Source organism: Larus michahellis, chromosome 5, assembly GCF_964199755.1.
Source record: "Larus michahellis chromosome 5, bLarMic1.1, whole genome shotgun sequence".
NCBI lineage: Eukaryota > Metazoa > Chordata > Aves > Charadriiformes > Laridae > Larus > Larus michahellis.
This window is the reverse complement of record NC_133900.1, coordinates 85316909-85333512: the sequence shown is the minus strand read 5'-3', so window position 1 is coordinate 85333512 and position 16604 is coordinate 85316909. Positions and strand designations below refer to the sequence as shown.

At 37.4% G+C, this 16604-nt stretch overlaps 1 protein-coding gene across 1 annotated transcript in view; it reads right to left on the bottom strand.

Annotated features, from left to right (window-relative positions):
- Window positions 1-16604, bottom strand: part of GLRA3 (glycine receptor alpha 3) — a 90711-nt gene that overhangs the window by 65658 nt on the left and 8449 nt on the right. The window contains exons 2-3 of the mRNA XM_074588430.1: window positions 7936-8063; window positions 649-716 (exon numbers count right to left, since the gene is read on the bottom strand). Coding sequence (XP_074444531.1) covers window positions 649-716; window positions 7936-8063 — 196 coding nt within the window. The remainder of the gene's footprint in view (window positions 1-648; window positions 717-7935; window positions 8064-16604) is intronic.

The window sequence follows — 16604 nt, the reverse complement described above, 5'->3', positions numbered from 1 at the left end:
TTTACTATCTTTAGACTTTGACCTCTCTTTCTTCTTATTACCTTAAAATCTCTAGTCTTTTTGTACCCTATCTTCTGCCTTTCTTTAACAGACAAACTGTAAGCATATGTACAAAAAGCGTGCAATCCACTTATATTTACCCAACTCTTAGAATTTGTAATGAAATTTTGTATACTAGATCACTGGTTTAGTTATTCTGTTATCTCTGTGCAATAGCTCTATGGAAGATGGAATTTTAAAATAAAGCATACATCCCCATATGCGCCGTATATAATGAAATTATCAAATATTATTAACAAAGTAACATAATGAATTGACATTTTTCAGGTTAGAAAGATGCAACACTGTAGAAACCAATACCTGTCTAATTGCAAATAGCGTGTTCATTACAACCGCTAAATAAAACTTATGGAAAAATAAAAATCCCAACCCTTGGCTTTACTTTTCCTTGTGTGTTTGATGGTGTAATGATAGATTTTCTGTTAGAAAAAAAATCAATCGCCAAATTAAATGTTTTCACTGTCAGTTCTCAGAAGTGGATTTCCTCCTTCGTTTAGTTCCAGGTGAAGAGAAGCCCTATCTAGCTTTTGAGCTCATTGAACATATTTAACTTGAACTTTAAACATTGTTTGAGGTAAAATATCTTACCATGGTTGTCTCTGCAATGGATCCAAAGCTGTTTATAAATATGTTGCATGTGACATTAACTGGAGGGCCTGCAAAAGAGAAAAACACCACTCCCTGTTCCGGCATCATTGCTGATCGAGTGACTGTAAAATACAAACCTTTATGAAACAATATTTATTGACTTAGGAGGAAATAATGCTACGTTCACAACCGATTTAATGCAAAATTAAATTGAATGAATCCTAGTGATTTTCCTTTTGATTTTTTTAAAGGTACACTGCTTGACTGGCTAGTTCTAACAATAAAAAAGAGAGAGGAAGTTCATTATAAAATTGCACAGATGATTCTATGCAAAAAAACCAACATTCCATTTGAAATATATAATAAAGGTATTTTTATGTGCATTTCAGTGAGCAATGTATGTCACTTCTCACAGCAATTAGGGGAAAATGTGACCTTTTTCACTCACTGCAGCTACTACTTTTAATGTTATCTGTCATCACTGGTAACAGAAATATATTATTGCTGCTCTTATCTCTGCTGCTTACAGCAACAAATGTGGATAAGAAAAAATGACTTAGATTCTATTCTCATTTCTCTTAAATCCACAAAATGGTTAAGAATCTATTTAAACTGAATTTTCTGTTACCATGGGTCTTCAGTCAACTGTTGTTCTGTCTTATCTTGCATTTGTGAAGCATCAGTAGCGGCAGAGCAGTCAGTACGATAACAGAACAATGAATCGTCTCTGTTTCTCTGAAAGCCTCTGTAAAAACGGCATTATGGTGGAGCATGCTTATTTCTCCATTATTTCTTATCAATTTCAGTCTGTGTGCAGGGGAAACAAACTTTTTCCATCACAAGGTTTTTCTGTCTCCTGATCATTGATATTCTTATATCAATAATCCCGTTCAGAATTGGAGAACCTCATTTCTTTTTGCAGGTGTAAGCAGTTGATGATAATAATAAAGGTCTAGATCTGGAATTTGAGGACTGGTCTTACAAACCCTTATGTGATATTTCTCTTTTAGGGTTGCTGAAGTAAGGAGCTGCTCTGCCGCTGCTGGCGGCTTATGGCTAGCAAAATTTAATGTGACCAGTGAACTTGATATTAAAAACTTGAAGAATCAGAATGTCCATAAAACATTCTGCCAACAGGAGACAACTTGGAACATCCAGCTTGCTTTCCTCAAGGCAATAATTGTTTTGAAGTACTGTATGGCAACTGCAACAAAACATCACTACGGGTGCTTCAGTCACTGTCATACAGAAGATTCCACATATGGAGCGGAATTCTCAGGTAAGGAGGTACCACTCTGCAGTCACTTTGACACTATTTCCACTTTGATATTAGTTAATTATTTAGAGCTGTTGAGCATATCCAATCCTTCCTAGAATTCAGTAAAGGCTTGACATTGACGACTCCTGAAAAGGATCAAGGGAAAAATAAAAAGCCAGGGACACCAACAAAGGCAGAGTCACTAAAAACTGTCAGGGAGAAAATTATACTTCCTGGCTATGTTAGATAACATGTTTGCAAGGCCGCTTTGCTTTCAAACACTTCCATGTTGTAACACTTGTCATCATTTAAAATCTTGTTTAAAATTGTATTATGCTTTAAAGTGTACGTTTGCTGTAACAACAAACATAGTTGCTTTTATAAAGAAAAAGCCCTAAATCACTATAGGGCTGATGCTTCATTTCAAAAGCGGCATTACAAAAATAATCAACAGCTAGTTAAAGACAGTATAAAAGGAGAAGCTAAAAGCAGCTTGCATAGGGTTTAGATATTACTTAAAGATACTGCGCTGAGAGTAAAACTTCCCAAAACATGGTCAAAAAGAAACATAAATGAAGCTGTTAAAACTTGAAGTCATATTCAAATACAGGAACTTGGGCAAGTGGAACATAGATTAAAGACGGGGGAAAAATAGTGCTGAAACTCACTAGAGACAGCAAAGCTAACAATGATAACTATCTGCAAGGCGTTAAAAATAGAATCCTGCCAAGATCTGGAAGGTGAAGTCAAGAGAAGATGATTAAGGTATAAAAGTATCCGTGAAAGTAAAGAAGGTCAGAACAGGAAAACTAAATGAAGTCTTTGTAGCAGCATTTGTCTCCAGTTGCTGGCTGTGTCAAATGCTGGAGCCGTTCTGATGGAAGATTTGTCTGAGGATTGGAGAAGACATTTCAGTCTAAGTGAACAGGAACAAATTGACAGGCTGAGGTGATACCAAGCCAGACGTTATAAAAATCTTTGCAAAATTGTGGGAATGTGAATCACTGTGAGTCAGCTATCACCTGTGTCAGTTATGTTTATCAGTGGAAACGTGTACCATGTCCAGAAAGTATAATTTGAATTAAGAACGCAAAACAGACTCTAGGTATGATGGCGGATGACATTGACAATGAGCTTTATCCCTGTAAACCTTACCTCCGTACCAGGCAAACTGGTAGAAATGATGAGAACTAATATGATTAAGAGATATGGATTAATATTAGTTTTGATGAAATAACATCTCTCATATCTACTGAAGCTTTCTGAAAGATCTGATGAGCGTGTGGACAAAGGCAATCTAATTAACGTAAATAAATATTAATTTTAATTTCAATATATAATGAATTCAAATAGTTTATTTGGACTTTCAAAAACTTTTCAACATGATCTTTTTTCAAAGGGTTTTTAAGGTATTAGTTTTGATGAAGGGAGATAGAGTCCTCTTATAAGTCTTTTGCTTGAAAGTTATTTGACGTTAGGAATAAATAGTCATTTCTCAAAGTGTGAGGTGATTGCTGGTGAGTTCCCCCACGGATCTGCGTGGAATCTTTGTAGTTCAATATTAATAACCTAGAAAAGAAGATATAGCAATATAATTTTGCTTCTGGTATAATATTTTTTAAGGTGGTTGTATATAAAACTGACAGCAAGGAGGTGCAGAAAAATCACAGAATACTGAGCTGTCAGTCAATAAAATGCTTGATGGAAATCAGTGTCAGTCAGATGCCAAATAATCCCTACTATGCATTCCTACTGATGGGCTCCAAACTAACGGTTTCCATGCAGGAAAGAGAGGCTAGATTAATTAAGGACGGTTCTCTGGAAGCATGCTCTGTCATCAATAAAGACAGGAGAATGCAAAGAAATACATAAAAATTTGGACTTCCATCTTAAATACTTTAAAATTTCTCCTCTGTCCACCTTGAAAGGACATACTAGGGAGAAAAGAGATATCAAGAAGTCAAACAAAATCTGCGAAGTGCTGCCACAGAAAACCAGCTTAAGTAGAACAGGACTCTTCACATTGGAAAAGGGATACGGTAGGAAGTGATATATAAGTATACAAATCTGTAAAGATCAAAAAGAATTAGTCCTTTTCCTCCATTTCTCAATATGTCACATGGGAAGAAAATCAGTAAAACAGTCACCAAATTCAAAGCAAAGAAAAAACTATACTTTTCGCTGTTCCAAAACACGAAGATTTTATTGCCATAAATAAATGGAAAGGCCAAAAATATAAACAGCTTCCAAAAGTGATCAGAATATTTATCTAAATTACTTTGTCAGTAAAGTCCTGGCTTTAGAAGTTCCTAAACTAATGATTGATGAATACTGTTCGGCAACACCAGGGCAAGGAACACTTTACACTTTCCTATGTAAATCCCCACATTTCCACCTTAATAGATTGTTATCAGTGGTGTAATTTAAAAATATAACTCCTCTTCTGTATCAGGTTAATCCTGGGCATCTTGAGGCCATGGCAATTTTTACACATGGTTTACATAATTGTGTCCAAATTTGAAAGACAGTGAAGTATTTCCCATCTATTCAGGAACAGATTGGTCTGGGATGTGGAAAAGCTGAGTAAGAGAAGCGCCTTGCTATAGGTTTGATGTACTGGAAACAAGAATATTTTGCAACTGGAATAAAGACTTTACAAGAGTTCATAACTTTCTGTTGTATTCCATAGCTAAATAAGTATCAACGGTCTTCACGGAATCATGGAATCTTCTCTATGATTTCTGTTGAACAAGAACAGATATGCAGAATTCCTTATCCAAAAGCAGAGCACTCATACAAAATATGTAATTATGTGTTATTGACCAAGATTAATCATGACTAAAAGATGGTAGTTAAAAAGCTTGACTACATAGGAATTTTACTGGGAGAACAAGTGATTTAAAATGATGGTCTGGGTTCTCTTATTAGTACTCATTCTGTTTCTTTAAAACTGTTGCCAGATTAAAAACTCAAAAAGGCATTAAGTCCCAGCAATTGTTCTAGGACTAATAAAACTAGCCAGAAAGTGGCAAAGTCACTTAAGGAGATACTTATTCTTAGTGATAGATCTGAATCATTCTGGGCAGACTTGTTCAAACTGCATAGCTGTCTAGAAGATTTAGAATGTGCACTTTTTGAAAAAGAACAATGTCAAATTAGGTTTTGTCTCCTTAAATTTCAATAGTTGCAAAACAAGGCTCTAAATCTTTTGAATTATACGTTCAAGAAATACTATATTGAATTTGTAATCTCTAAGCCATCTGCCTGTTCTTCACTGGAGCCCCATCAGAAGATTGATTGCACAGTGTCCATGACAAACTCCAAAATCCAACCCCCAACGCAACCGCTAAGTTGTAAGCTCCTCATTTTTAAACACTTTTTTTGTAGGACTTCAGGAGACCCAAAGAAGAAAGGAGAAAGACTGCAGTGCTTACACTTTGCCTGAGGTCTTCTTCTGCCCAGCACAGCCTTACCTTAGGTTGAACCTGCAGTTTGCACGCTAAAGAGGGTACTGCAGAAACACCTCAAGGTAACTTTGATAAGGAGCAAAAATAATTGAAGAGCTACCATTCATATAAGGAAGTAATTTTAGAAATAGAGTGGTTTGCATTATTTTGCAAATACTGTTTGATACATTAACCCTCCAGGAAGCCAGGCGCTGGCATATTCATCAAAGTAGTTCTGGCAAGGAAAGTCCAAGGGACTTATTCTGTACGGTCATAAGGGATATTGATCACTGTTGTAAATCTTTAGTGGTGCGTTTGAGTTTCCAGTGCATGTTTATCATTTTCTGAGGAATAGCAGCACTGCGAACTTATTAAAAGCAAAGCCTTTCAAGCCGCAGTAAATCCTGGGTAATAAGTTTATATATGCAGCACCAACTGTTTATGGCTTCCTGATGGGAAGTAATTTGACAAACAACTTACTTGGTCCTTATGAATCAGTCTGGGCAAATTTTGGCAAAACCAACAAATAGAAATGGCTTTAGAGTCACAACCACTCAAGTTTCTGGGACTTGGAGATGTCAACAAATTATAAAATTTAGTGCTGAGTAGGAATTAAGATGGAAAGGCAGTGACAGATGACTTAGAGGAGAAAGGCCTGTCTGCTCGAAGGAAAATTTTTGTAGTAAACATGGAGTAAAACCCGCCTTATAGTGAAATGTTAGACCCAAGAGAACCTCTTGGACTCAACAAGATAGGCATAGGAGATAGGAGGATAGAAGGATAGACGATAGGAGGAGGCAGCTAAGGCAAAGTAAGAATAATGTCATTTTTAATCACAATAGTTTTATTCTTTCAAAAAAATACTTATATTCTGGAGACTTTAAAGTCTAATAACTTGATTTAATAGAGTTAAATATAGTTCCACTATATTATTGGAACTTTTTGCATTCTAAAAAAAGAATAGTCAAATTTACCTAAACTTCCCAGACCGTAAATGTTAGGATGGGTGGTATTTGTCTGTACAGTAGTTTGTATATTTGTATAATAATATAGTTTGCATAATCCTTCATTAAATACTCTAGCATGCCCGAGCCTGAGTAACATGGTTTGTGTTAACCATACCTTGAGGTTCAACAAGACCAAGTGCTGGGTCCTGCACTTGGGTCACAACAACCCCATGCAGCGCTACAGGATTGGGGCAGAGTGGCTCGAAAGCAGCCCGGCAGAAAAGGACCTGGGGGTGTTGGTTGACAGCCGGCTGAATATGAGCCAGCAGTGTGCCCAGGTGGCCAAGAAGGCCAACAGCATCCTAGCCTGTATCAGGAACAGTGTGGTGAGCCGGACTAGGGAAGTGATCATCCCCCTGTACTCGGCACTGGTGAGGCCCCACCTCGAGTACTGTGTTCAGTTTTGGGCCCCTCGCTACAAGAGGGACATTGAGGTGTTGGAGCGTGTCCAGAGAAGGGCTACAAAGCTGGTGAGGGGTCTGGAGGACAAACCTTATGAAGAACGACTGAGGGAGCTGGGGTTGTTTAGCCTGGAGAAGAGGAGGCTGAGGGGAGACCTTATCACCCTCTACAACTACCTGAAAGGAGGTTGTAGAGAGATGGGGGCTGACCTCTTCTCCCTGGTGACAAGTGATAGGACGAGAGGGAACGGGTTCAAGTTACGTCAGGGGAGGTTTAGATTGGATAGTAGGAAACATTTTTTCACTGAAAGGGTTATTAAACATCGGAATAGGCTGCCCAGGGAGGTGGTGGATTCACCATCCCTGGAGGTGTTTAAAAAAAGGGTAGATGGGGCACTTAGGGACATGGTTTAGAAGTGGCTCTTGTCAGGGTAGGTTAAAGGTTGGACTTGATGATCTTAAAGGTCCCTTCCAACCTCAACAATTCTATGATTCTATGATTCTAACACCCTCGGAAGACATAATCATTGCATTCGTAAACTTCGGACTTCCAGTCTTCTTGGAATCTCCTTTTTCTTGTTTGAGTCTCCTTTTTGATAAGTGCATAAAAGAGACAATTCCCAGCTTTGAGAACCTGAAGTTTCAGTGGAGAACTGAGAACAGGGAAAGGAACAAGAGGGAAGACGGTCCCGTTTGCCACTTCAAAGCACAATGGGGGCACAGGAGTGAGGGATCTAATTTGGTGATAGATTTGGTAATTAAGATAGGCTCTCTTGAGTTTGACTCTGATGGTCAGATCATTAAAACACTCTTCCTTAGGGTTAGGATCAGGCAGGTATGAGAATTTGGCCTCATTTTCACAGAATTTTGCTTTCTGGAGTGCTTCAGGCTATGGTAGTCCAAGGTGGGAATTTGAATCCATTTTCAGAAAAGAAAAAAAAAACAAAACACAAACAAACAACTGTGTTAGACAATTCAAATCTAGTGATAAGTTAAATTTTCCAAAGGTCCGCATTTTAGCAGCTGTGACAGTGACAGGAATAGAGCATATTGCTACTGAAATGGACCATCATAGCTGTTCAGTGAGTGTACTTCTTCATTTTCATATTTGTTCCAGAAACTCTATTTGTGTGAGAATAAATACTGAAATACCAAAAGTTTAGGTTTGAAATTACCTTTGAAATTTGGTCTGATCCTTGCATCGTAGCCTGACATCCTCCCCATTAGCTTATCCAGGAAATCAGATGGCGACATTGGCATGCTGCGAGATCTTGCGCTGTCTGTTTCCTTTGTGGCTACCAAGCTAACAGCAAGGAAAAACAAACGCAGGAAAAAACAGAACAAAACATTTTGTTAGAAATTTTGTTAGGGAAAATTTAATTTTACACAGTGAATCACTTAGTTCATTCTTGTTTATTCTTGAACAGGAAAATAAGGTTGCCTTTCAAGCCAGTTTATGTTTCAAAAATAGTAGTAGCAAAGAAATGGAAACATTAAGTTCTTTTTATATATGTCATTTTATATGCAAATTCTGTTTCGTTGACACCCAGGCCCATTATCACAGAGTTAAATAATGTCAGCTACACAAATAGCTGTGCATGTGGAATGTCATAATTTGGAGCCTACTCTAAGATTGGTCTGTTTAAGTGGGTGCGGCGTAACACAAGTCTAGATCAGAACAAAAGTAGTGAGGATCTTTCAAAGAATAGTATTACTACTACCAGGTTTTGTTCAGCCAATGTTTTATGTTAATCTTTAAGCAGAATACAACATATCAAACAATCTCTTGGCAAATGTTATTCTTTAACATCGACTTAGAGGTTTGCTTTCTGTTAAAACAAAAGTGACTGCTGCGGTAGTAAAAAAACCCCCACAACTTACTGAAGGAACTGTCTTAGGGCAAAATTTTCATCTCAGAGGCACATGGCAAATGTCATCTCCTATAGCCTCCTCTCCACATGTATGCAGAACTCCCACTGACATTCTAAAGTGTGCTCAGCACATGCCAAGAGAGCAGAGTCTGCTATCGGCCACGTGGGCCTGGAGAATAGGTCTTTATTGGTGTGGAACTCTAACTCCAGTGCTGGCCAACATGTTGGAAAAACAACACAGTCAGTAAATACATATTTCAATAGAATGGTGAGTAATATTGTGATATACGGTGCAACTAAAGCAATTTGTGACTTTTGTAGTTTCAAAAAAGATAAAGAGCTTTTTCTGTTTGTGCTGACTTCTAGTCAAAAGCCTATTGCGGAAGGATGTGAATCTCTTTTATTTACCCACTGTCCTGTTAATGCCAATTCACTATTTCAGAAGTGCTTAAATATGCCTTTGTTTAGAAGTAACCGAAGTAATTATTAGAAGTAATTATTTAGAAGTAATTATTCACATTTTTGAATAATACGTGCATGCATTTTCTAACTGGTAGAATTACAAGAATTTAACCTTGGCAAAACTTTTATACTGTGGTGCGTTCAGAAGTGAGCTACAATAGTCTTGTGGTTAGCAGAAAATTATGTGACTTTAAATTACCGAGAAGGAAAGCTGTACATTTTTGTTCGCAGGCAGAGGCATTGAAGGCTTCCCATTGCTGAAGAACTTTATTTCTATATAAAAATGTATAAAAAATCATATATATAAAAAAATACATTTATTATAACCTCCCAGTCTTCTAGTCTATTCATATTTTACCAGGAAGAGTTACCAACAAGAATACTAGCCCTGGTAATGATTCTGTGTTGATCCTGTGAGCTATTGGCAAATATTACTAACACTTATAAGGATTTAAACTATCTTCAAATTTCAGACCTAGAGCAGTACTTTATTTCACTTTTCTGAATGTGTCCTTAGCATCTTTACAATATAAATTAAGTCTTTCCAAACCATTAAGAAGAAATTTTTTAACTAAACTAGCAGACAAAAATAAAGGAAAAAATGGAAAATGTCAAACAATGTATTTGAAAAATCATTTGTGACTGACTGAATTTACACCATCAAAAGTTAGGGTAAGAAATTTTGTTCCAAATAAGCTGTTACATAAAACCAGGCATGAACCTGTCTCTGGTCTATTCTGTCTGTTAAATCAGTGTTCATCTAAAATCAGAGGAGAGATGAGCTTTGCATCGTGTCTTGAAGACTGTCAAGTTGGAATTTCATGGACTGAGGTAGGAAAACATCCTGAATCACAGGTCTGTGACAGTGCATGACCTACCAAAAGTCATAGTTAAGTCAGAAACTGGCAGGTCCAGCTGAGGACACTTACAGTGGGATATAAATATTAGAGAGCAAGCGGCCGCCTGCCACAGCCAAGATGTGGTTTCTCTATCTTAAATTCTAGACAAAAAGCTACTGCAGGGAGTTGTAGTAAGAGTGGTGTTCAGCATTACTACTGTGGTCTGGAAAGAATATACACAAGCATCGGTGGTTTAAAACTAAGAGTTTCAAATAATCGGTAGAAGTAAAAATATCGATGAGGGCAAGAAAATAACCCATTTCTGAAGTTCAGTCCATTGAAGTAGAACAGTTTAAAACAGTCGGAGGAAAAACATTAAGAGATATACGAGTTGGGAATGTAGGTGAGTTTGAGAAAGCAGTGAGTCTGAAGAAGGGTTCAGAATTCATGGTGAAGGACTCGGCACTGTTGCAATGAAGTTCTCGCCGCACCACTGTGTTACCCGTTGGTGGGGAAAGAGAGAAAGAGTGAGTAAGAGGATGAAGGTCACTTGTTATTTTACATGATATTAAGGAGACCAGTTCTGGGCCATTGCATCAAGTTCTATGTCCAAATTTTAAAAGGACATTAAAGCATTAGTAAAGGTACTGAACAAAGCCAATAAACTGAGAGTTAGGGCAATTTTTTTACAGTAAGAGGCTTTAAGAGCTCAATATGTTTAGTTTATCAAAAAGAAGATTGAAAAATAACACAATTGAAGTGTATAAATACCTCAAAGGGGCAGAAAAAGCTGGACGTTTATCTGAAGAAGAAAGGCAGAAGAAAAATCAATGAGAGAGACAAATTTAAGTGGGAATTTGTCACACAGGCTTAATAATAAAGGTAACTTAACAGAAGATCAAACTGTACCAGTCAAGACAGTACAGCTTTCTGGAAGACAGAGTTTAGCAAAACATAACGCGTTGTGTTTCATATATGGGTAGCTTGGTGAAAAGGAATGTCCTGTGATGCAGAGAAAAGCAGGCTAAATTCAGAGTATACAGTACAAATCTCCTCCAGAAATCACAGAACCATAGAATTGCTTTGGTTGGAAGGGACCTTTCAGATCATCAAGTCCAACCATGAACCTAACTGACAAAACCCATCACTAAACCATATCTCTGAGCACTATGTCTACCTGGCTTTTAAATCCCTCCAGGGATGGCGACTCCACCACTGCCCTGGGCAGCCTCTTCCAATGCTTGACAGCCCTTTCCATGAAGAAATTTTTCCTAATATCCATCCTAAACCTCCCCTGGTGCAACTTGAGGCCGTTTCCTCTTGTCCCATGGCCTGTTCCTTGGGAGAAGAGCCCGACCCCCCCTGGCTACCCCCTCCTTTCAGGGAGCTGTAGAGAGCGAGAAGGTGTCCCCTCAGCCTCCTCTTCTCCAGGCTGAACACCTCCAGCTCCCTCAGCCGCTCCTCACCAGACTAATCTTCAGATTGCCAAAAGACACGTTACAGACTTGAAGAGGTTAAGGACGGGAAGCAATGGGGCTAGTTCAAAGTGGAAAAAGGTGTCTTCTCAGGGTCCCTCTATGCTTGGGCTGGCTTCCAGGCTTGCCTGTACTGGAACCTGTAATCTGTGTTCCATTTTACACATGTAGCATTGGCCCATTTTGCTCAGTTCCCTTCACAGTGGGATATTTGACTTGCCCAGCAGTTGTATGAGCATCAGCTCCCTGCACAGTATGGAATTAAGCTCCAGAATGGAAACTGTGCTTGAGCTGCCCATAAACTACATGCAGTTTAAAAATCAGAGGTTGACCACTTTTCGGAAAAGATGAGCTGATGTCCTATCTGTGACATACACCTGCAAAGAGGAAAGAATTTTAAGCTAAATGATAACATTGTCATGAAAGAAAATGGATATGAAGAAGCCAGGGGTAAATTTACATCATAAATGAAAAGGCTTTCAACCAGTGAAGCACTTCGGTTCAGGAATAGTTTAGCACTTTTTGTAGAGGGAGGAGAGAGCTGGGTATTAGGATGCCGAGACATGTATGACTGTGATTGCAGGTGGTGGGACTCAGTTCTTTTCTAACCCCTCTACTGAGGATATGTTGCATTGTTATTGATTCTTTTATGTCTTAAAAATAATTACTATTACTGAACGTGAAAAAAATTTCTAGATAACATAGATATGCAGCCAGAGCACCAACATCTACAGAGTTTAAATGGGAGATCTCATCTAGCAGCTGGCAACTTAGCAGCAAGAGAAAGCATGGGTCATGAATCTGTGCTCCTGAAATGTCTATTTAAAGTAGCCGTGTTTGTGAGAGAAAAACCTCACTCTCTCTCCTTCCTCCAGAAGAAAATGATTGAGGAAAAACTCTTCAAAGGGAATTTCACAATCTCCACAAATGTTTCCTTCGCTAAAACATATAAAGCTACAAAAATCAGATTGCTTTCCCATGTTCTTTTGAAAAACCACTGTGTTCTTACTCGTAAGCTGTCTCTTTTCTATCTGCCCCAAACTTCTGCACATTTTTGCCAAAGCACAAATAAAGGAAAGGAACTTTACAAATGGAAGTGCTTTATATATGCTTTATTTTGAAAGGTATATTTTCAAAAGTAATTTCAGTCATCCTGCCTTTGAGACTTTTGTACCATTCCTGTGCTCCAGAAAGTACTGTTTTTCACTGATTTCTCCTCTCTCTTTTAAACTTTTCATCTTCAAGGTGGGTTCTGAAAAATCACTTTCAGTGTGTTGTTTCAGCCTTAAAAGAATACCTGTTTATTTGAAAATATTGAAGAAAAGTAATAGGGTACTGCCAACATTTGTATAAGAAAGGTAGCCCTGAAGAAGTGCTTGATAAGGATAATATAGATAAAAGGTGAGGGAAGACATTACATCTTACACCACCTGCTGACTCTTCCCAGTTTGTTGCTGTGACAGGTGGAGGACAGAGATAGAGAGTATGGTGTGCTGCAATGATGCCTTCTCCTGGAGACTTCCCAGACAGAAGTTTCCAAGTTACATCAGTCCCCTAATTTATCCAGGTTATTCTGAGATTAATCTCCAGAGTCTCACTACCTTACTTTTGAATACAATTGGTATAAATTACCTTGGAATTAGATCGTATGTTCATATTCTTCCTTCCATAGTTAGACTACCTATGTATTTTACCTTGAAAATCTTACATTAACACCAAGTTACTGTCATATTTGGTTTGATGTTTTTTCTTACCTGATCATAAATTATTTCTTTCATCTCAGACACATTCCATCTTAGCCATTTGGAGAGGTAGAAGTTTTATATTTCATCTTACAAAGCATAATACAGAGCTGTTATACGATGCTTTGCATGCATTATGATGGTCCAATAGCTCTTTCATTTCATTACTTATTCTCTCAGACAGCCAGTGTGGACAAACCCCTGGAGCAATTGGATCTTGTGTTTGTGGTCCTTTCTCTCCAGCTGATGTTTGAATGTTTTTAATGCACTTTACATTAAAAAGCTTTGCAGAGAAGCTCAAGGAAATTAATTACACACTCATAAGGAAAGCAAAAACTGCAGCCAGCCAATATGCACTTGGTTGCATCTCACAAACAGCAGCAGACAATTAATCTGAATTGGTACTTATTCAGTGGGTCACCAATAATGGTTAGGTGAATTAATCTTATAACTACTTCCCTTGATTCTGTAACTGTAATTTACATTCATCCATTTTAAAACAAAAATTATTCAGTGTAACCATGTAATTAACAAGGGCTGCAAAAATGAAATGGTCCTCGAATTGACGGTGTCAGATCACCTGAGAGTGCCTTGGTAATTGCATTTTGAAAACTGTGGCAGCAAGATTTTGCAGTATGAAGACAGTCTTTGAACCCTCTTCTGTGCAAAATAGTTCCCTTCCTAAAATGCATTTGGTAGGATTAGTGGCAAAAGTGAACATTCTGTTTGAAGAGGTTGGAAGCATAGCTTTTTTTTTTTTTTTTGTAAAGGGAGTGTCCCTAATTATCTGATCTATTAATTAAAGTAGATAAAGGACTAACAAGATCAGTTTATAGTGTACAGAATTTGCACACGTTATTCCAAGAGTGAACATAAACCTGAAAAAACTACCTTTTTGACGGAGGAATGTTCCAGAAAAAAATAGAGAATAATAAGGTTTTAAGTCTTCTGATTGTGACACCCTGACCTGATCACCATTCTACAGGTCACAGGGCTTTATATTCTAGGTGAGGCTAAATTTGCATGTACTTGGTTTTGTTTGCAACTGGATACATATATATAAGCACAATGCTTTACTGCCTCCCCGATGGAAAAGAAAATATCTCTTAGGGTAAAGGAAGAAAACGAATTTGTCAGCATTCTTCATAATCCTATGGGCATGGCTTTCTAGCTTAATTAAGATATGGCTTCAGTAAACTACAGCTTGTCCCTCTAATTTTGCTTTCTTGTTTAAGACAAATTTATTGTGGCCGATTCCAGCCGTGCAGCATGTGAATTTTCTTAAGACGTTTTATGAATTATGAATCTAATCTGAGTATTTGTTCATTGTTTTCCCAGAAGCACCTGCTTCCTTAGCAGTCTTTTGTACCTGTTGTATACCTTATTTTTATAAATGTCCTAAACTAAGGTTTTAGTTTCTTGCTGTTTCTAAATTTATACAACCTACATTTGGGGGGAAAAAGCTGATGCAAACAGCTATACAAGGCACAGAGAATTTTTCAAATATTCAAATTCTGACAAGTCTCTCACTATTCCAAAGACCTACTGCATGGGGTAAGTTTTTGACAACTTTAACTTTGAATTAAAGATAGTAATATCTTCCCAAATTTCAGTTAACTCTCTCGGTTTGTTTGTTTGGGTTTTTTTCTTTCTTTTTTTTTTTTTTCCCCCCAGACAGATAATTCTTGGCTAAAATTAATGGAATATATTTGAAAATAGAAACTGTAAATCACTTATATATAGCGGTCTGAACTTGCATTACTATCTCACTACAAAGACTAATTTGCATATTAACTGAATGATGGAGAAAAGTTATTGGAGTAATGGATAGATTGCAAAATGACCAAGTGAAATTATTTCAGAATATTATCTTTTATAACACCAGATATCCTCCTGTAAAAGCATGTCAGAGCTGAACAATTACATTAATTTTTGTGATAAATGAACAATTCCTCTACCCAATTGAACTTGTACAGGAACTGACTAGTGTCTTTCACCACCATAATGAATAGTAATTCAACTCATGTCAATGAGGCAACACTAGACTGAAAGGAGAATTAATTAAAATGAGACTGAGACTTTAGCCTGGCTAAAACCTGCAAACGACTGTTTCCCAAGGCAAACTCTTCCCAAATCTAGGAGCAAGCTGTGAGTACTGAAAACAGAATTCTACAGATTATAGCTGCTTGGTTGATCCTGTATTTTGAATGCATCCCAAAAAGTCCTTTAAGTTGTAGAGCTGTGTGTTACTGGGTTTTCTAGTTCTAATTCACTGCCTAGATTTACTGTTGTTGTGGCATTGCCCCATCAGCTTACTTTGCATCCACCATGTTGCTGTACTCTCACTATAAATGGGAGCAGTGCCCACTGAACAGTGCATCTGTAGAAAAAAGGTATTTATCGTAATCATAATTAATGATCATTTAGAATGTTACAAGTCTTCTGTTCCTGCTTTGCCTTGTTTTGCTTTAAAAATCCACTTTTATGAGTTGAAAACTATAATTGAAACTGAAAACTGGGGTTCGTTGATATGTTTCTTCTCAAACAATTCTTTTACTATTCATAAAAATCTTCACAGATAATCTTATAATAGAATGAAATGGTTGGGCTTTATCAAAACTAGATAAAAATTTGATTTTTGAATTAAAACCCCGGGGTTTGGGAAGACTGAAGCACAATTCAATTACACACTATTCCGTTTGCCTTAGGGAAGCTCTGCTTCTATCAGTACAGCAGCCTTGTCCTGTATCTTCAGTGAGCATGTCAGATGGCTGGCTAGAAGATGAGACCTTTTTGTCCAAAATAACTTCGATAAGATAGAAGTTCGGTTAGAGAAAAGCTGAATATAGCCTGAAAAGTCACTCACCTGAAAATGAAGTACTTCAACAAGCAAGACTGCGACCCTTAGAAGTCAAAACTTATCAGTAAATAGAGCCCAGTGCTATATAAAGTGCTTTCCCAAAACACTTCTAATGAGATTGTTTATTTTGATTAGTCAGCTAATTATAGTGTAGATGCTGTGTTATTACTATTGATTAAGAATTTTCAATTAAGACAAAATATTTCTAGTTGGAAAAATACTGATTTCTTGAAATAGAGTTTTAGAGAAACATATCTGTGTTAATGTTATTTTAATGAAATGCTGGCAGGCCTGGGTGGAATATTGTCCAGTGTCCTTTCTATTCTGTCAGCCACAATGACTTTTTTGATGTTGATGGGAACTGAAGGTGGGGTCTTAGGTTCTAATTTAAAAAAAATTCTCGGAAGATTTCCCCTGCAGAGCTGACAGAGACTTTTTGCTGCTTTCTGCACCTTAAACTTCCTTTTATGCATTGAAAAAGCAATAAAATCTTTTCAGAGCTTTGGAATATTCTGTGAGACAGATGATGTTCAACCAGCTGTGTTAATTCACATGAGGCACATGGATTAGGTAATTTTTTTCCTTTTTATCAATT